Source organism: Podarcis melisellensis, assembly GCF_964234715.1.
Source record: "Podarcis melisellensis genome assembly, chromosome: 6".
In the NCBI taxonomy this organism is placed as follows: Eukaryota; Metazoa; Chordata; class Lepidosauria; order Squamata; family Lacertidae; genus Podarcis; species Podarcis melisellensis.
Genome location: NC_138538.1, coordinates 90,384,424 through 90,405,489, shown reverse-complemented (window position 1 = coordinate 90,405,489; position 21,066 = coordinate 90,384,424). Strand labels below are relative to the sequence as shown.

General features: G+C 43.3%; 1 protein-coding gene across 3 annotated transcripts in view; it reads left to right on the top strand.

The window, feature by feature from the left end:
* CACNA1E (calcium voltage-gated channel subunit alpha1 E) overlaps positions 1–21,066 on the top strand; it is a 505,628-nt gene that overhangs the window by 432,392 nt on the left and 52,170 nt on the right. For all 3 annotated transcript variants that reach the window (XM_081914516.1, XM_081914515.1, XM_081914517.1), the window contains 8 exons: positions 8,498–8,594; positions 9,620–9,780; positions 13,573–13,710; positions 14,563–14,764; positions 15,323–15,487; positions 18,223–18,333; positions 19,938–20,021; positions 20,455–20,580. In XM_081914516.1, coding sequence (XP_081770642.1) covers positions 8,498–8,594; positions 9,620–9,780; positions 13,573–13,710; positions 14,563–14,764; positions 15,323–15,487; positions 18,223–18,333; positions 19,938–20,021; positions 20,455–20,580 — 1,084 coding nt within the window. The remainder of the gene's footprint in view (positions 1–8,497; positions 8,595–9,619; positions 9,781–13,572; positions 13,711–14,562; positions 14,765–15,322; positions 15,488–18,222; positions 18,334–19,937; positions 20,022–20,454; positions 20,581–21,066) is intronic.

The following is a 21,066-nucleotide window of genomic DNA, read 5'->3' as shown; positions in this document are numbered from 1 at the left end:
ATCTGAAGTTCTAATTCTTCTTTTTAAACTCCTCAGTAATGCTGAGTTTTCCTTCAAGGTTTTAATTTCTTTTTTTAAAAAAAAGATCTACAGTATTTAATGCATACTGAGTTTTTGAGATTGTTATATCCTTGATAATAATAGTTACAGATAGGTAGCCGTGTTGGTCTGCCATAGTCAAAACAAAAAAAATTCCTTCCAGTGGCACCTTAAAGACCAACTAAGTTAGTTCTTGTTATGAGCTTACAGGAAAAAGCAAGGGGTGAGAAGGTCTAACATTGTGTATGCCATCAAATGCCAACAGTGTCCTTCAGCTCTCTATATTGGACAAACAGGCCAGACCTTACGCCAAAGAATAAACGGACATAAATCTGACATCAGGAATCACAAGACAGAGAAACCAGTAGGAGAACACTTCAATCTCCCAGGACATTCTATACAAGATCTCAAAGTAGCTGTTTTACTACAAAGGAATTTCAGAAATAGACTGGAAAGAGAAGCTGCTGAATTGCAACTTATTACCAAACTTAAAACCATGGTCTGAACAAAGACATTGGATTCTTATCTCATTATACATGACAAAGCCATTTTTCACCTTCTCACTCCTTGCTTTTTCCTGTAAGACCCATTGCAGTCGTTAAGAGTCGTCAACAGGCTCATCACAGCTATCTGCCAATCACCCATTCCCACCACCCTTCTGAGTAATACCCCTCCCCACCTTCTCACTATATAGAAGGGTCTGGAAACTTCTGTTTCAGTGTATCTGAAGAAGTGTGCATGCACACGAAAGCTCATAACAAGAACTAACTTAGTTGGTCTTTAAGGTGCCACTGGAAGGAATTTTTTTTTTGTCTTGATAATAATGTTATGTATGATAAAAAAAAATGTATCTTACTGGATATCCCCAAGTTAATGCATCTACCTAAAGTAGTTATTTGGATCCCAGTTATTGATAGAATGAATCTTCAACCAGAGAATGTTCTGAAGGCATGAGACTACTATCTTGCTAAAGCCAGGCAGGTCTCTGATAAGTGTCTAGATGGTCACTGCTTAGGAATTGCAAATACGCTGCCTTGGGTTCCATAATGGAAGAAGGGAAGGATATAAATGCAATAATAAGGAATTTTTTTTTAAAAAAAAAAAACTTTTCAGCCTTCATTATATTAACAACTCAGAACTAAGAAAGCCTCAAAAGTTCCTTTAACTCACACCCTCAGCTATAAAAACTTACTGATTAAATATCAATCAATCTTTATTCCGGTCCAGAGACCCAACAAATCGTTACAAAACAATGCACAATTCAGACAGCCTACCTCCAGGTTAAACAAGCATTTTGTTCAGATTTAAAGACAGAGATCATTGGTTCTTGCAACCACTGATAAAAAATGGTTTATCCATTAGTTATGAAAAATCTAAAATGTTAGTATTCAAAAGAAACTTCTCCCGGTCTAAATGAGTGCTGGATAGACATAACCTTGAACAGATTAAATATGTCATCCAGCAATTAACTACTGAAGGTTTAGGTAATGACTCTCCCAATTAAACAAATTAAAGCTTGCAACCCTACTTTATAAGGGTTTTTTGTTTTTTGTATACAAGTATTAATCTTCTTGTCCACACACATGTCTTGTGTTGAGGTCAGGGACTTCTGCAACTTTTCAAGGATACTTGATAGAGGGTTTGTTCTTTCACAGACCTCATATGCTTTGTTTTATTCGCTCGAAACTAGTTCAAAATACAAAGCTCAGATCTCTTGCATAATTCTCTCACTCTTTCTGTCTCTAAATTTTAATTTGTCAGCATTATGCTCTGGTTTGCATAGGAGTTGCCTCTCCGGGATATTTTCTTTTTCTGAGCGCCCTGAGTCTATTGTATCCCTATTTGGGCATGGTATTGTGTTCTTCCTCTGACTCAACCCTAATCCCTCTCCCTCGCTCCTGCTCAGGGTGAGGAAACTACAACTGTGCATGCTCGGTGGGGGATGGGAAAAAGTGCACTTACCAGCCTCATATCACCAACATTGTTAGTTGGCTATTGCATCCATGCATGAAGGAGTTAATACCATAGAGTAAACTGTTCTGCCAGTCTACCTGAGAATTCAGCATGTGAGAAAGTCTGATCTGGTTGCTCCAGCTCAGCAGCATGGCTTTACCAGCCTTTCTCAAGTTCCTATACCAAAAGTTTAGGAACTTTTACCGCTAAGCTCCATTTTACTGCCTGTGCAGCATTTTTGACTGATGTATGGAAAGGCGCATGAATCTGACCTTTGGAGAATTTGTAAGTAAGCCCCTTTTTTAAACTTACCAAACATGTGGTCTTTTCCTATGCTAGGGGAAGAAGGAAACTTTGGAAGGAACTCTTAAAGGGGACAAGTTTGGAATGTCTTTACTTGGATGACGGAATTGAGGGGATGCTCATCAAATTTGCAGATGACACCAAACCGGGGGGGGGGGGGTAGATAATGCCTTAGGAGACAGAATCAAAATTCAGAATGACCGCAGCATTTTGGAGAACTGGGCCCAGGCTAACAAAGTGAATTTCAACAGGGACAAATGTAAGGTTCTGCCCTTAGTCAGGAAGATCCAGATACACAAATATAGGATGGGGAACACCTGGCTTATTGGGACACAGGTGGCGCTGTGGGTTAAAGCCTCAGCGCCTAGGACTTGCTGATCGAAAGGTCGGCGGTTCGAATCCCTGCGGCGGGGTGCGCTCCCGCTGCTCGGTCCCAGCGCCTGCCAACCTAGCAGTTCGAAAGCACCTCCGGGTGCAAGTAGATAAATAGGGACCGCTTACCAGCGGGAAGGTAAACGGCGTTTCCGTGTGCAGCTCTGGCTCGCCAGAGCAGCGATGTCACACTGGCCATGTGACCCAGAAGTGTCTCCGGACAGCGCTGGCCCCTGGCCTCTTAAGTGAGATGGGCGCACAACCCCAGAGTCTGTCAAGACTGGCCCGTACGGACAGGGGTACCTTTACCTTTACCTTATTCTGCCTTGGCCAGGCCATACCTGGAATACTGTGTCCAATTGTGGGCACCACAATTTAAGAAAGATGTTGACAACCTGGAATGTGTGCAGAGGATGGTGACCAAGATGATCAAGGGTCTGGAAATTAAGCCTTATGAGCGCTTGAAGGAGCTGGGTATGTTTAGCCTGGAAAAGAGGAGACTGAGAGGAGATGTGATTACCATCTTCAAATACCTAAAGGGCTGTCACATATGGAGGAGGGAGCATGCTTGTTTTTTCCTGCTCTGGAGGGTAGGACTCGAACCCATGGCTTCAAGTTACGTGACATGACGAAACATTCGTAAAAACTTTCTGACAGTAAGAGCTGTTCGGCAGTGGAACAGACTCCCACAAGAGATGCTGGACTCTCCTTCCATGGGGGGTTTTAAGCAGAGCTTGGATGGCCATCTACCATGGATGCTTTCGCTGAGATTCCTGCATTTACAGGACCCCTCAGGGTCCCTTCCAGTCCAAGATTCTATTATTCTAACACATTTGGAAGGGCATATCTTAACGTTTTTGCAGCCTATATTTCCATGCTATGCTTTGCTGCCTATTCTGTGATTTTCAGTCTCTGCTGGGATTCTCTCGCTGGGGTTCTTGCCCCAAACTAGGACCTTTGCATCTTGGAATTCTCTTCCTTTTATATTTTTTTCCCTCGAACTAACAGAAAAATGGGAAGGGAATGGGCTCGGGTGGGACCCCTTCTCCTTTGCTTCTGACCGGCGCTGAGTTGGGCAGCTCTCACAAAGCTTGTGTGCACAATGTCACCGTATTTTCCGCTCTATAGGACGCACCCAAACATAGGACGCACCTTGATTTAGAGGGGGAGAACAAGAAAAAAAAATATTCCCCTCTCTGCTCAGCGCCCCTTCAGTGAAGCGGCAGGAGAAACGGAGCCCCTTCCATTTCTCCTCCCACTTCGCTGAAGGGGCGCTGCGCAGCTCTCCCTCTTTGCTGAAGCCAGGAGAGTCTTGCTCTCCCGGATTCAGCAAAAGGAACCCGAAGCCTCCGGAGTGCAGTGGGAGCTCCCGCTGTGCTCCGGAGTCTTCAGGCGGCTATCCGTGAAGCCTTGAGAGCAAGAGGGGTCAGTGCGCACCGACCCCTCTCGCTCTCCAGGCTTCAGCGAAAGAAATGCATAGCCCCCGGAGTGAGGAGGGAGCGCTCCCTCTGCGCTTCGGAGGCTTCGCATTGCTATTGCTGAAGCCAAGGAGCCTGCATTCGCTCCATAGGACACACACACATTTCCCCTTAATTTTTGGAGGGGGGAAAGTGTGTCCTATAGAGCGAAAAATACGGTAGTTGAAGCCATGCAAGGCAAGGGGAAGTTGAGCTGGGGAAGACTGACAACTGCTGCTGCTTCTCCTTTGAATTGAGATTGTGGATGGTGTCTTTGCTGGTTGGCATGAACATCCATGCATATGGATGGGCTCTGCCTGAAAGGGCCAGGGTTCATCGTTCTGCCAGGACACTGAGGTCCAGCTCTGAGGGCCTTCTGGCTGTTCCCTCACTGCGAGAAGCCAAGTTACAGGGAACCAGGCAGAGGGCCTTCTCGGTAGTGGCGCCTGCCCTGTGGAACGTCCTTCCACCCGATGTCAAAGAGAAGAACAACTACCAGACTTTTAGAAGACATCTGAAGGCAGCCCTCTTTAGGGAAGCTTTTAATGTTTAACAGACCACTGTATTTTAATACTCTGTTGGAAGCCTCCCAGGGTGGCTGGGGAAACCCAGCCAGATGGGTGGGGTATAAATAATAAATTCTATTCTATTCCTGCCTCCACTGGCGACTGGTGAACCAGGATGGCACCTCATATCTCTTCTTCCCTCCTCCCCTCTTTGCAGACTTTATGGGGTGGGAGGAAGCTGGGCAGTGTTGCCAACTTAACCAAACAAATCTAGCTTGATCTGTTTGTGTGCTCTATTTCACCTCCGCTGAGTCCTTGTTTTTCATCAAGTGTGTGATGTGTTTACCATGATGGTTTGGTTCCCCTGCCTGTGGACATGTCTGTGTTTTTTGTAAACGAGTCACATCCCGTGATTTGCTTCATCACAGTGAGGTGATATAAGATGAAGAGTTTGAGATGTTTGATCCATAGTATTGTCAGAGCTGCCTTCTTGGCAACACATCTCATATCACAAGCTTGACTTTAAACCAGGTGCAATCTACACCTCCATGAACTCAAACAGAGAGAAGAACAATGTACCAACCATTGCAGAAATAATACTCTCTTAATAAAATAAGAAAACTGCTTTAGCCTCAAAATTGAATTGGGAGATAAATTCAGCTGAGTGAGTTTGGAGAAGGCATTTATTACAATATATTTAGATTTTGGTCAACACAGTTGGTTGTGAGTATGTTGAAAAACACCAAGGTGAAATCTACACACATATAAAAAAAGGTTGTGAAAGTGCTTTTTAAAAAAAGTTTTGAAAAATACATTGAGTTTTGCATCGCTCATTGTTGCCATCTAGTGTCACATTATTATATTGCACTTTACAACACATTTAAAACGTTTTATTTGCAGCTGTGTAGCTGAGTCCCAAGTAAGCAAGGTGCTATCTTTCCCTGGGCTATTAGTGCTGGAATTATGCAAGTTTTCAAGTTTCATAGAATTCTGCAGGTGCTCCTGAAATAGTGGTACCTGCCCGATAGAGCCCTATGTAATTCAAAAGCTTTCATATTTCCACATCGAAAGTCCAATTATATCGCCTGGGAAATTTTCTCTTTCTTTTGAATGAGCAGGCCATGTTGCCACCTGGTGCAGATTGCAGTAGTCAGTACAGTTATTTGCTGACAATTTTGTGAATGCGGCGAGATTTGAACTGAGGCTTTTGAAGCTCATGGTCTTGTCTCTGCTTGCATGACTAGTTTTTCTATTCTTGCCTTGCTTCTCCATTCTCTGCATCCACGCAGGCCAGTTATGCGCCTGTTTCCTTTAAAGTAAGGCCTCATGAGCTCAGTGGGATTTAACTGCTAGATCTCTTTTCTCAGAGCTGATGAACAATTTGATCGCCCAGAAGCCTGCATGCAGCTTTAAGTATACTAAATACTCGGCTTTTAATTGAAGTCTGAAGCGAAGCTGCTTAACTGCATTCTTCAAAATCTGTACTTGATTTGTGGATTGTCCCAACTGCCGCTGCCACATTATTTGGCTTTGAAGCCTGGTATAGGATGTTGACCCCAAATTTATTGTCTGGAGTGGGGCTCTGGGCTCATGTCCCAAAAACTTTTAAATACCTAGCAAGGCTCCCTCCAGTCAGATGAGAAATGGCAGTGATCAGCTGTTCAGATAGTGGGAAAGGGTGGGGCGTGGGTCTGGCATTACGGATGTGCAAACATTTCTGAGGGATGCACATATCACCCGCTGGCATGAGAACTGCGTCATTTAGAAATGGATACCTGTCCACTTGCGAGTACAGTGGTACCTCAGGTTCAAACTTAATTAGTTCCAGAGGTCCGTTCTTAACCTGAAACTGTTCTTAACTAGAGGCGTGCTTTCGCTAATGGGGCCTCTTGCTGCCACTGCACCGCCAGCACACAATTTCTGTTCTCATCCTGGGGCAAAGTTCTCAACTCGAGGTAACTCTTCCAGGTTAGCAGAGTTTGTAACCTGAAGCGTTTGTAACCTGAGGCGTTTGTAACTCGAGGTACCACTGTATCGCCTTTGCTAGATCATGGTAAAAGTGCTTTGCCTTTCTGGTGGAAATTTGGCTGCTGTGAGGCGGAGAGGACAGGAAATTTCCCCTTAAACCAGGCATGGCCAAATTTGGCCCTCCAGATATTTCAGGACTACAACTCCCATCATCCCTAGCTAACAGAACCAGTGGTCAGGGATGATGGGAATTGTAGTCCCAAAATATCTGGCAGGCCGAGTTTGGCCATGCCTGCCTTAAGCTAACACCCTCTTGTGATCTTGTGATCCAAGCCTAATTGTGGACAATGCCTTACTTCCCCAGCAGTCCTCTCACATGCTCCAGAAAGGCTGAGGAGCTGCCAGGGGAGAGACGGGCAGGAAACCTTCCTTCCATGAACTTTAAGTCCTTCTCCCCTCCCCACTGCACAAGTGGTTTGGGTTGGAAATGTGTTCCATTTGATCATTCTAGCATGCATGGAAGACTCTACATCCTAATCACATGCTTATCCTTGCATGCCACTATATATAAGAAAGAGGTGACTATTAATGTGTTATAATCAGTGCTTTTTTTCTAAAAAAAATTGTTTAGGGGTACTCTCATTAAGACTCGAGAAAACCACCATTTTATAGTTCAAATCAGGGAACATAAATACAGCAAATGGACAAAGGTACAAAGAACATGCATTACCTCATATTACACAGCTCCCAGTGACTTCCACATTGGCATAAGGTTGTGCGCACTAACATCCTCCCAACTTTCATCAGTAAAAACACCACACATCCACATCCCACACTGCTTCACACATTAAACGCTCGCTTCCGTCTGAGGCTCAGGAAACACTGGGAATGGAAATGAGGCTGCCATCGGAGGTAGCAACTGACAATTCACCGTGCTAGAGAAGAATTTTTTCAAAAAATACTTTTTGTTTCCTCTCCCGTTAGATTCACAAAATGTTTAGGGCTATGCGTCCCGCCCAGAAAAAAAAGCACTGGTTATAATTATAGATTATTACACCGATAGAACTGTTTTTTTAAAGCATGCTGGGAAAGAGGCATTTTTTCTTGCTTTGATTAATAGAGAGAGCAAGAGAATTTCTCAAACCTACCTGGCATGTGAGCTCAGGACACCAGAGCATGGTGGCATGATGCCTTTGCGGCAGATGGCCTAACTCAGCAGGAGTGCAGGTCACCTGTTTTAACCTTGTTTTCTCACTCTTTTCTCACAATAATAGGCAGTCAATGCAAGCTGTTGCCGGTTTGTTTGCTTTTTAATGGTTTCAGGCTGCCTGAGGCTCGTGACCACGGTTTCCATAATTTCGATTTTAAAATCTGTTCCTACTGTATCATGATTCAAACACGGCCCCATGGTTTTCACGCAGCATTCTGCAAACCCCTGTGATCCTGCAACGAGAGCATCACTGGAAGCAGGCAAGCTTCCCAATGTGACAGCCTGTTCACCAATCGCCATTTCCAAACTGGCAGCAGCAAAATTGCTGGGAAATGTCCTAAGCGGTGGAGTGAATCCCAACCATGCTCGCATGCGCCACACATTGCATGAGTTGTGCGCCCTCCAGAATCTCTTACAACGCACAGCGCTTCCTCAACAGGAAAGTCTGCATGGAAGGTGTTCTCTGTGTTAAAAACCACGGAGTAGTGCAATATTATAAATGTGTTTTCTAACCCCACCCAGAAGGTCAAGTTTGATCCAGTTTTTCCAACCTGTGCACATGTCAGAAAGTAATAATTTGTGGCGGCATCGCATTGAGTTCAGTCTGTGTTTGAGGGGTTCATATTGTTCTCTTCTTTTTGTTTTGTTTTGTTGTTTTGGGCGGGTTTGTTCTCCTCTCAACTGTACAGGACGAACAAAGGTCGGGACATAAAAACGATTAAGTCTCTGCGTGTTCTGCGAGTCTTGAGGCCTTTGAAGACCATCAAGCGGTTGCCCAAACTCAAGGTATTCTTGCTTTCACTTGTGATATTCCCTCAGATGAGTCACCTCTGTTCAGGGCAGATCCCCCCTGAGCAATGTCGGGCAGTCGCTGCCGTTGTCAGCTGCCTTTTTCGTTAAGAGTATACCTACCTGAAGGAGCATCTCCACATCCATCGTTCAGCCCGGACACTGTGATCCAGCTCCGAGGGCCTTCTGGCGGTTCCCTCACTGCGAGAAGTGAGGTTACAGGGAACCACGCAGAGGGCCTTCTTGGTAGTGGCGCCCGCCCTGTGGAACGCCCTCCCTTCAGATGTGAAGGAAATAAGCAGCTATCCTATCTTTAAAAGACATCTGAAGGCAGCCCTGTTTAGGGAAGTTTTTAATATTTAATGCTGTACTGTTTTTAACATTTGATTGGGAGCCGCCTAGAGTGGCTGGGGAAACTCAGCCAGATGGCCGGGGTATAAATAAATTATTATTATTATTATTATTATTATTATTATTATTATTATTATTAAGAACACTTGTTCTGCTAGCATAACAAAGAGCAATGGAGAACAGGGATCTTATCCCACTAATGGTTGTGTAGAATAGGAAGATTTGGCAGGTACAATTCAACCCGTTCTGGATTACCAAGTTAGTTGGTGTACATATCGTTTTAGCTGCCATGGCTGCTTCCCAAGGAATCCTGGGGACTGCCATTGGGTATGACAGACCTCTACCCTTTCTTGCAAAACTACAGTTCCCTAGATGGCCTTGCAGTGACTGTTTAACACCTGCGGTGAAAAGATACGTCCTTTGTTTTGCAGCGATGAGAGAAGCTTTACCTGCTCAAATCTCTCTTTTTGATATATCTTACAAGAGCCTCTGTCGCCCTCTGCACTGCCAGAGACACTGGTTAGGCCTGTTCTTCCTTGATTTGCACTTTCTGTACGTGCTGCTTGCCTTGATGCGGGTGAAGAAAATGCTTTGACAAAGGAGGCTATTTGTGTCCATGGTTGCTTTTCCCTATGATGAATCGCACCCTTTGGGTTTGCCTCCCCCCTCAGGCCGTCTTTGACTGCGTCGTAACTTCGCTGAAGAACGTCTTCAACATCCTCATTGTCTACAAGCTCTTCATGTTCATCTTTGCGGTCATCGCCGTCCAGCTCTTCAAGGGCAAATTCTTCTATTGTACGGACAGTTCAAAAGATACAGAGAAAGACTGCATGTAAGTATATTGCAAAGTATCTATCTAGCCTTGCATCGTGGCACAATGACACTTACCTCTGGTTGGGCGCCTTTGCAGGATGGCACCAGCATCAACCCAGGATCCGGGGGGTACACTAGAGGTAAGGGGTTTCCCCCGACCTGGGTGAACCCTTTGACCAATGGAAGGCAGGTTGTGGTGCTGGTATGCCCCCGAGATGGATCACACCGAGCCGGCAGACTTTGCCCCCATCCACTCCATGGAGATAGATGATGATAGATAGATAGATAGATAGATAGATAGATAGATAGATAGATAGATAGATGATAGATAGATAGATAGATGATAGATAGATAGATAGATAGATAGATAGATGATAGATAGATAGATAGATGATAGATAGATAGATGATAGATAGATATAGATAGATAATAGATAGATGATAGATGATAGATAGATAGATAGATAGATAGATAGATAGATAGATAGATAGATAGATGATAGATATAGATAGATGATAGATAGATGATAGATAGATATAGATAGATAATAGATAGATGATAGATGATAGATAGATAGATAGATAGATAGATAGATAGATAGATAGATGATAGATAGATGATAGATATAGATAGATGATAGATAGATGATAGATAGATAGATGATAGATAGATAGATAGATAGATAGATAGATAGATAGATAGATAGATAGATGATAGATAGATAGAGATAGATAGATAGATAGATAGATAGATAGATAGATAGATAGATGATAGATTAGATAGATATAGATAGATAGAGATAGATAGATAGATAGATAGATAGATAGATAGATAGATAGATAGATAGATGATAGATAGATAGATAGATGATAGATAGATAGATAGATAGATAGATAGATAGATAGATAGATGATAGATAGATGATAGATATAGATAGATGATAGATAGATGATAGATAGATAGATGATAGATGATAGATAGATAGATAGATGATAGATAGATAGATAGATAGATAGATAGATGATAGATAGATACATGATAGATTAGATAGATATAGATAGATGATAGATATAGATAGATAGATAGATAGATAGATAGATAGATGATAGATAGATAGATGATAGATACATGATAGATATAGATAGATAGATAGATGATAGATAGATAGATAGATAGATAGATAGATAGATAGATAGATAGATAGATGATAGATAGATAGATGATAGATAGATATTACTGTTTTACAATTTCAGATATTCATTTTACATTCTTAAGATACCAGTGACTTCCCTTCTCTTTCCGTGGTTCATTTTACATATCTTAAATCCCTGCATATTTTACAAAAATTATACCATTCAGTAGTCCTTTATTGCATCCATCAAAACTTATTTGCACGGTTTAATTTTTCTTAACACTGCCAGCATTTTCAGCTGTACACAATTATTTTCCATATATTCAATAAACGTTATCCAATCTTCTCTAAATGTATGTTCTTCTTGTTCTCTTATTCTATTTGCCAAGTCTGCAAGTTGTGCGTATTCTGTCAACTTAAGTTGCCATTCTTCTTTGGTTGGGACCTCGCTCATTTTCCATTTTGGGGCTAAAAAAAAACACGGGCCACAGTTGCTGCATACACTAATAACCTTTTCTGACACCTGGGGATTTCATCTTGAATTATCACCAACAAAAAGGAATCTGTTTTTGGGGGAAGTAATTTTAAACATTTTTTCCAATTCATTATAGATCATTTCCCAATACTCTTTTACCCTTTAACCCCATGGACATTTAAACCCGAGGGCCTTCTCCACGTCCTCGTCCAGTTCATCCCTTTCAGATCTATTGTTCTATGATGCTATGACCCAAGGTCCAAAACTCCTAGGAGAAGCATGGATTCTTATCCTCATTTTTCTTTAGAGCAGGAGACTTGATCTTCATCTGTTGGTTTTATCTTCCTTCAGGTTGCACTAATCCTACTGTGGTGGAGCAAGGACGGACACCCAGGTCTTACCTGTAATCTCCCTGCTCTAAACCACACCTGGATATAAACCCCACTGCAAGACTCAGACTATCTGGGCCTGAGAGCCAGTGTGGTGTAGTGGTTAAGAGCTGTGGACTCGTAATCTGGTGAACTGGGTTTGATTCCCCGCTCCTCCACATGCAGCTGCTGGGTGACCTAGGGCTAGTCACACTTCTCTGAAGTCTCTCAGCCCCACTCACCTCACAGAGTGTTTGTTGTGGGGGAGGAAGGGAAAGGAGATATTTAGCTGCTTTGAGACTCCTTAGGGTAGTGATAAAGTGGGATATCAAATCCAAAAAAACTCTCTTCTGTCTCAGTTCCAGAGGGCGCTGGAAGGTCTGTTTTTGGAGTGAAAGAGGCTCATAGGAGAGGGAAGATGAACCATCCTGGAATCGGCTGCCTGCCACCCTGTAATCCTCTCCTCACTACCACCGCCACTTCTGCCCCCAACTCAGCACCCTTCTGACATTAAAAGCCTGGGCGGTGTGAGAGTGACATTGGGGAAAAGACTGTGGGGAGGTGATTGGCAACCAGAGGGAGGATTTCAGAGCCTCTTCTCCCTGTGTGCTGTGTTTCACACCTGATGACTTTAGGAGTCACCAATCCTCCTGTTTTGTGCAGGGCCAGTTTTAACAAAGGCTGCCGCCACCAACACATAAACGTGGGCTGTGCACCATAGATACAGTATTGTTCCGCCCTTGGTTGTCTTCTTCCTGCTTCTCCCTTTACTCCCTCCCTTTATTTTATTTCATTTTTTAAATGTTTATTTGGTTTTCAAATAAAAGTTTTACAATCACATATCCAATATATAACATAGAAACAAGATTCCAAGGAATCTCCTGGACTTCCAGAAGAGCCAGTGTGGTGTAGTGGATAAGAGCAGTAGACTCGTAATCTGGGGAAGCGGGTTCGCGTCTCCGCTCCTCCACATGCAGCTGCTGGGTGACCTTGGGCTACTCACACTTGTCTGAAGTCTCTCAGCCCCACTCACCTCACAGAGTGTTTGTTGTGGGGGAGGAAGGGAAAGGAGAATGTTGGCCGCTTTGAGACTCCTTTGGGGTGATAAAGCGGGATATCAAATCCAAACTACTACTACTACTACTACTACTACTACTACTCTTCTTCTTCTTCTTCTTCTTCTTCTTCTTCTTCTTCTTCTTCTTCTTCTTCTTCCTCCTCCTCCTCCTCCTCCTCCTCCTCCTCCTCCTCCTCCTCCTCCTCCTCCCCTCCTTTGTGGGTCCTATTGTTAATCATTTCCTCCTGCATCATTTATAATAAGCCAATATTTTTACATCTCCATTATGTCCAAAATTCACCATTAAACTACAAGTGTTATTCCAATCCTGCTTACAGTTTTAACTGTTTACAATGGTTTTTAAGATAAATTATATTTTCCCCCATTCCTTTTTGGTCTTCCTGATTTCTGATTCTTTTTGCCAATTCAGCATAATCCATCAACTTGATCTGCCATTCTTACCTGGTAGCGACTTTATCTTCTTTTGATCTCTGGACCAATAGCATGCAAGCAGCTGTGGTCCCATACATAAATGGTCTTTTCTGCTCCCTTGGGATCCTCTTTCTCACACTTACTTGGCCGAGTCAGGACTTAAGACAACCCTTTCAAGGAAAGAAAAGGAAAGAATCAAATAGCCCCATATTATTGTTGTCATTATTATTATTTATGAAATCTATGTACCACACTTCCTTGAAGGATCACAGGGTATCGGCTTAGACCTTTTTCACCCTGACAGTTTGGCAGCGAAAGGCTAATCGCCGTCTCCCTCCATCTTACAGAGGCCACTATGTGGACCACGAAAAAAACACGATGGAAGTGAAATGCCGAAAATGGAAGCGCCACGAATTCCACTACGACAATATCATGTGGGCTCTGCTTACCCTCTTCACTGTTTCCACCGGAGAGGGGTGGCCGCAGTGAGTATTTCCTTTCTCCCTTTCCAGCGAGGTTAGTAGCGGAAGCGTTTGAGCTTAGCCTTAACTAGTCCAAAACATAATGGAACGCCTGGTACATTTATGTTTCAGCAGCAAAATTAGTCGAGAGATTAAACGCTGCTCCCAAAAGGAGGTTTCTTTAATTCTTTCATTTATTTGTTCGTGGTAATGAAGCAGGGACAGATCTCTGGATCAAGTTGCCCTCTCATCCTGCAGAACTTGCAAACAAAAGTCTCCCATATCTACTTGAAGGGCTTAGCTGCCAACAGAGATTCAACAGGCGCCTTCTGTTTCAGCCTTTAAACTGCTAAAAACCTTTTGAAGCCACAAGGTTATGCTGGCAATTCAGAAAACACCTTTCCCTAATGGTGGACTCTGGTTTTAAAAATTCTTGACGTGTTTTTATGACCTATAATTATTTTTGCAAACCTCAATGGTGTTTTTTTACACAGCAGCATATAAATATTTTTCCAAAATAAATAGATGTGTAGATAGGCTGTTAAACTGGGCCGCACGTTATTTTTGTGCAGTATTCTAGGAATGCTCTGAGCATGGTTGAGCCATCAGCAAAGGGTAGGTGATAGCTCAATCAGTAGAGGGTGATGCTCTAAATCTCAGGTCACGGGTTCGAGTCCCATGTTGAACAAAACATTCCTGCATTGCAGAGAGTTGGAATAGATGACCCTTGTGTTCTCTTCCAGTTTTATGATTCCATGTGACGCTTCCTTCTTTCTTTCTTTCTTTCTTTCTTTCTTTCTTTCTTTCTTTCTTTCTTTCTTTCTTTCTTTCCTTCTTTCTTTCTTTCTTTCTTTCTTTCTTCCCCTGTGTTCCCAGGGTTCTGCAGCATTCGGTGGATGTGACTGAGGAGGACCGGGGCCCCAGCCGAAGCAACCGCATGGAGATGTCCATTTTCTATGTGGTGTATTTTGTGGTCTTCCCTTTTTTCTTTGTGAACATCTTTGTGGCTCTCATCATCATCACTTTCCAGGAGCAAGGAGACAAAATGATGGAGGAGTGCAGCCTCGAGAAGAACGAGGTAACGCTGCAGCGCAAATGGGGCAGGCTTGTGGTGAGAGAGGGGTGGCATTGTTATTTATTGCTTGGGAAGCTAGGCAGATACTTCCAAAGCATTTTGAACATCTGGATTCACAATATTCCAGTGCTGGCTAGAAGTGTCTCATGATTACAGTGGTACCTCTGGTTGCGAACGGGATCCGTTCTGGAGGCCCGTTCGCAACATGAATAGAACGCAACCCGCAGTGGCGCGTCTGCACACATGCTGGTTGCGATTCGCTGCTTCTGTGCATGCACATGACTTCATTTTGCGCATCTGCGCATGCGCGAGCAGCGAAACCTGGAATTAACCCTTTCTGGTACTTCCGGGTTGCTGTGGGACGCAACCTGAAAAAACGTATCGTGAAGCAAACTTAACAGGAGGTATGACTGTATAAGTCAGGAAGGGGGTACTTTTGTGAGTTCGCAACAATACAATAATTAGCAATGGGGGTAATAATTTGGATGCCAACTGACAGTCTTTATCTTCTTCTTCTTCTTCTTCTTCTTCTTCTTCTTCTTCTTCTTCTTCTTCTTCCAGAGAGCATGCATTGACTTTGCCATCAGTGCCAAACCCCTCACCCGCTACATGCCGCAAAACCGGCACACCTTTCAGTACCGGGTCTGGCACTTTGTGGTCTCCCCATCGTTTGAGTACACCATTATGGCGATGATAGCACTGAACACTGTGGTTCTGATGATGAAGGTGAGGAGAAACTGGGGCAACATTGACCGGCTTCCTGGCAACTACAGTGATCTGGCACAACCGGAAAGTTAACGTTTGAGTGTGGTTGCCACCTGGGAGGTGCCTTCTCTTCCCTCCTGATTCAGCTCCTTGGCTATAAAACAAAGCAATTAAGAATTGTGAATGATGGGAAGCATCTGAGCAGCATTTCACACAGATGGAGAACCTGGTGCCCTCCAGATGTCATTAGACTACATCTCCCATCAGTCCTGACCGTTAGACGTAGAGCTTGGGGATGATGGTAATGGGAGTCTAGTAACACCTTGAGAGTCAGAGGTTCCCCACCCCTGGATTACTTTGATTGTTCGCATCTCTCTGTGGTCTTGGGCAAAGGTTCTTTCCCAGCCCTGCTCCCTGGGAGTGCCAGGGATGGAAGATGGACCTTCTGCGTGCAATTTTAATATCAAGAATTGACTTCTTATTGATCTTATGTAAGTTACTCTGGGAGCCTTTGCTGGCTGAAGAGTGGGTTAAAAATGAATTAAATGAAAAAGAAGCATATGCTCTACCTCCAAGCAATTGTTTTTCCACATTTGGGGATGCAACTAAGGATCACTTTTATCCTATACAGTCATACCTTGGATCTCAAACGCCTTGCCTTCCAAACAAATTGGCTCCTGAATGACCGAAACCCAGAAGTGAGTGTTCGGTTTTTGAACGTTCTTCTGGAACGTCCAACATGGGTTTCTGATTGGCTGCAGGAGCTTCCCACAGCCAATCAGAAGCTGTGCTTTGGTTTCTGAACATTTTGGAAGTCAAACGGCCTTCCGGAACGGATTCCGTTCGACTTCCAAGGTACGACTGTATTTTGGATGGACATCTCAAGTCATTTAAGCATACATACGTTAACTTAAATATTTAGCGTGTAAATGTGACCAGCGCTTATTCTCAAGCATGGATCCTATGCACATGTATACAGGAAGCCATCACTTCCTATGCATCCCTGTCAAGTGTGCAGTTTTTGTCGAACCTGAGCTTGCTGCTATGCAACGTGTGACGCGTCCACCTACAGCTTTCGCTGTTCGCCAATCTGTTTAGCAATAACATCATAAGACCACACTTGATGTGTGTTTCAATTGTGCTTTCAAGTGTTTTCATATGCGCGCGCGCGCGCACACACACACACACACACATATATATATATATATATAGTGGTGCCCCACAAGACGAACGCCTCGCAAGACGGAAAACCCGCTAGACAAAAGGGTTTTCCATTTTGGAGGCACTTCGCAAAACGAATTTCCCTATGGGCTTGCTTCGCAAGACGAAAATGTCTTGTGAGTTCCTGCGGGTTTTTTTCCCTTCCCCCCTCCCTTTTCCTAAGCCGCTAAGCCGCTTATCAGGTGATCCGCTGATAAGCCGCTTAACAGCTGATCGCTAAAAGCCGCTAAACCGCTAATAGCGCTAATCCGCTAAGCTGTCAATGGGCTTGCTTCGCAAGACGAAAAAACCGCTATACGAAGAGCCTCACGGAACGGATTAATTTTGTCTTGCGAGGCACCACTGTATATGTGCAAGCGTACACACACACCCCATCAGTTATATTCTCATAGGTTGTGTAGCAACTGCCTTTCTTCTGTGCTATTGGCACACTGCGGCAATTAATTCCATGGGCCATTATCACTTGCCACACTTTGTAATCAGAATGGATGTCCCAAGCAGCTTCACAGTGAATAAAAAGCCACAGAGAATGCCGAACTGGGTAAAGATATGTTGGTGGATCTCAACCATAACTCTTGCTAAAGGTAAAGGTAAAGGGGACCCCTGACCATTAGGTCCAGTCATGACTGACTCTGGGGTTGTGGCGCTCATCTCGCTTTATTGGCCGAGGGAGCCGGCATACAGCTTCCGGGTCATGTGGCCAGCATGACTAAGCCGCTTCTGGTGAACCAGAGCAGTGCACAGAAATGCCGTTTACCTTCCCGCCAGAGCGGTACCTATTTATCTACTTGCACTTAGGGGTGCTTTCGAACTGCTAGGTTGGCAGGAGCAGGGACCGAGCAACGGGAGCTCACCCCATCGCGGGGATTCGAACCATTGACCTTCTGGTCGGCAAGTCCTAGTCTCTGTGGTTTAACCCACAGCGCCACCCGCGTCCCATAACTCTTGCTACCAGCTGCCAAATCAGTGAATTCCAGGATGACGAACAGGAACAGAACTTGCTAACGAGTAACTTGATTTTTAGTTAACTTTATTATATACAGCAGAGTAAAGCACAGCTTTGTACAAGTTACTATATACACAGACGAGATTCAAACTCCTACTCTAAACTCAACACTCCAACAACAAAACTGCTGTGTCCTACTGCTTATAAGGAAGAACTTAGCCAATCACCACCTGTTGCTAGGCTTCCCTGTCTCCAAGCAGACTTCTCATGTAATCTGTTTAACTTGGCTTGTTGCCAACCCACTAATGGTTCACTCCAAAAACTGCTCATACTCTATGTCTCAACAAGATGTTCAAACAAACCAGTTCTGTAGAAGCTGGGCATTGTTATTCCAAATTAGAGAACTGTATGTGCGGATGTTTCACTTGATTTCTCCAAGATGTGTGGAGTTTTGTTTTGCTTTAGTTGCTAACTGAATTTTGCATCCAAATTACGCATGGGAAAATATAACCTCTTGGGTGATTGTTTTAATACAAGTGGGACCCAGGATATTCTGACTCTTCTTTTCCTTCTCTCTTTCTCTTCGCAGTACTATTCTGCTCCCTACACCTATGAACTAGCTCTGAAGTACCTGAACATTGCTTTTACCATGGTTTTCTCACTGGAATGTGTCCTGAAAATTATAGCTTTTGGCTTTCTGGTGAGTAACAGAGTTTGTAGGGAGTGGGGCGATTAGCTTTTTGGTGATGTTGATTTGCATCAAATAAAAATGCCCTGTGCTGCTGGATCATATCAATTGTTTTTATCAAGTTAGTTAGGTATCATTTCTCCAACTTGCCCAAGTTCCCAGAAGTTTGAAGGAAAGCTATGACAGATGTGGCTCTTATCTGCTCCCTGGGTATCCTACAAACTGGATGCCAGATTCTGGAGGGATATATTTCACGAGGCCCCTGGAGAGCAAGTTATGTTTACGATCCATTGAACAATATATTTGACATGTGTTTAGTTACTGGAATCTGTTAATGAGAATGTATGTGGTCTGACAGTGTTGAACTGGGATCTGTAGGACCTCAATAAAACTCCCAGCTTTGTTTTAACACAGGCTTCGTCAATCTCAGCCCTCCAGATGTTTTTGGCCTACAACTCCCATGATCCCTAGCTAGCAGGACCAGTGGTCAGGGATGATGGGAATTGTAGTCTCAAAACATCTGGAGAGCCGAGGTTGAGGAAGCCTGTTTTAAGAGACTCCTTTAATCTCTTGTCTATTTGTTCTTCTGTATTTCTCTCTCTTTTTTCCTGCTTTTCTTTTTCTCTCTTTTTTTCCTGTGTTCTCAGTGTATGTAGATCAATGTTTTAGTTTTGAGACCCCCCAAAAAATATATTTGATATTAAGCTTTGCATTTCTCTTTATAAATCCTAATAATCCCCCCAAATTAAATTCCTTATGTTGCCATATATATACACACACACATTTTTATTGATTTTTTTAACATATCATTTCCAACAATCATTTAACATAAATTCTTACCTTACACAATATTTTAGACTTCCATCAACAACCTCTGAAGATTTTCCATTCTTTAGCACTTATTCTGCATTTCTTAATTTCTCTATTACTTTTAATTATCATTAAGTAATAATTCTCTTAATAATCTTCCTTGCAATATTTCACACAATCCTCCTTACAGAACTTCTTGCAGTCCTACTAGCGTAATCTGTTTATTACAATTGCTTTTTAGATAGTTCAAATATTTACTCCAGTCTTCTAAGAATCTCTGGTCCCGCAGGTTTGGAATTCTTCCTGTTAATTTGTCTAATTCTGCATAGTCCATTAATTTCATTTGCCACTCTTCTTTCGTCGGTAATTCTTCTTGTTTCCATTTCTCTGCCAACCTTATGTTGCTTTGGCAAAAATGGGTGGCATATCCATTCTGATCCTTAGTTTTGGGGTGAATGTTGTGCTATGCCCCTCTTTGATGTGGTTCCACAAAATAGAACAGGAGTGCTTGTTCCTTGAAGGCAGCCACAAAGTAGAATGAGGGCAAATCTGCCAAGAATGTGAATTCCATCGATAAATATAAACCAGTTATACTGAATGTACCTCATACAAATGTACACTGTCCCTTGTTCATGGGATTGGTTTCAGCCTGTCTTCGTACAGGGTGAGTCTTTTACAAGTGGCCCCATGGAACATGTTTACTCTATATCCATAGGGCCTTTTTTAAAGGACTCAACCTATATTTGCTGTTACTTGGATGTTCACACCACGGTTTATTCTTCCCCCTGCCCCCGATCTTCCCTCAGAATTATTTCCGCGACACCTGGAACATCTTTGATTTCATCACCGTGATTGGCAGCATTACAGAAATTATCTTGACGGACAGCAAGGTGAAATTCTTCTCCTTTCTATTGCTCCTCCTTTGAGGGGAAGTTTTTAATGACTGATGTTTTCATGTATTTTTAATCTTTTGTTGGAAGCCGCCCAAAGTGGCTGAGGAAACCCAGCCAGATTGGTGGGGTATAAATAATAATGTTGTATTATTATTATTATTGTTGTTGTTATTGGAATTCAGGGCACAGATATAGGTGTGTTGCTTTTTCAGTGGCGTAGTGTGGGGGGTACAGGGGGGGCCGGCCGCACCGGGCGCAACATCTGGGGGTTAGGGTTAGGGGGTGCAAATCCACGGGTTAGGGGGCGCAAATTACTTGCCTTGCCCTGGGTGCTGACAACCCACGCTACGTCACTGTGCTTTTTGGCTTGCTTTTGTTTAAAATGTTTGATCTCTCTCCATCTCTCTTTCTCTCTGTGTCTATTTGAAAGTTGGTCAATACCAGCAGCTTCAACATGAGCTTTCTGAAGTTGTTCCGGGCTGCCCGTCTCATCAAATTGCTTCGCCAAGGTTACACCATCCGCATTCTGCTGTGGACTTTTGTGCAGTCCTTCAAGGTAAAAAATGGCTGACCGCTCCTCTCCTTCCCAAGATTTGCGAATTAAAAACTCAGACTTGACATACACCTTCTCAGGGCACCTTCTGCAGAAAAGGTGGTCCATGCTGCAAACCAGAGAATCCGTCATCTGCTAAGGGCATGTTTTGGGAGGAGAGGAGCTGTTCCTATGCATTGCCGGATTTATGTATAAGCTAAACAAGCTATAGCTTAGGGGCCCACTCTCTTGGGCCCCCCAAAAAAATTTAAAGGGGGGAAAAACTGGATGTACATTTCGAAAATATAAGATAACAACAAATAAAGAAGTGTGCATGCACACAAAAGCTCATACCAAGAACTGACTTAGTTGGTCTTTAAGGTGCTAGTGGAAGGAATTTTTTTTGTTTTGACTATGGCAGACCAACACGGCTACCTATCTGTAACAAATAAAATAAAACCTACATATAGCAACAGTGTTTTGTGTTGTGTAGGCTCCTGTGATGTAAGT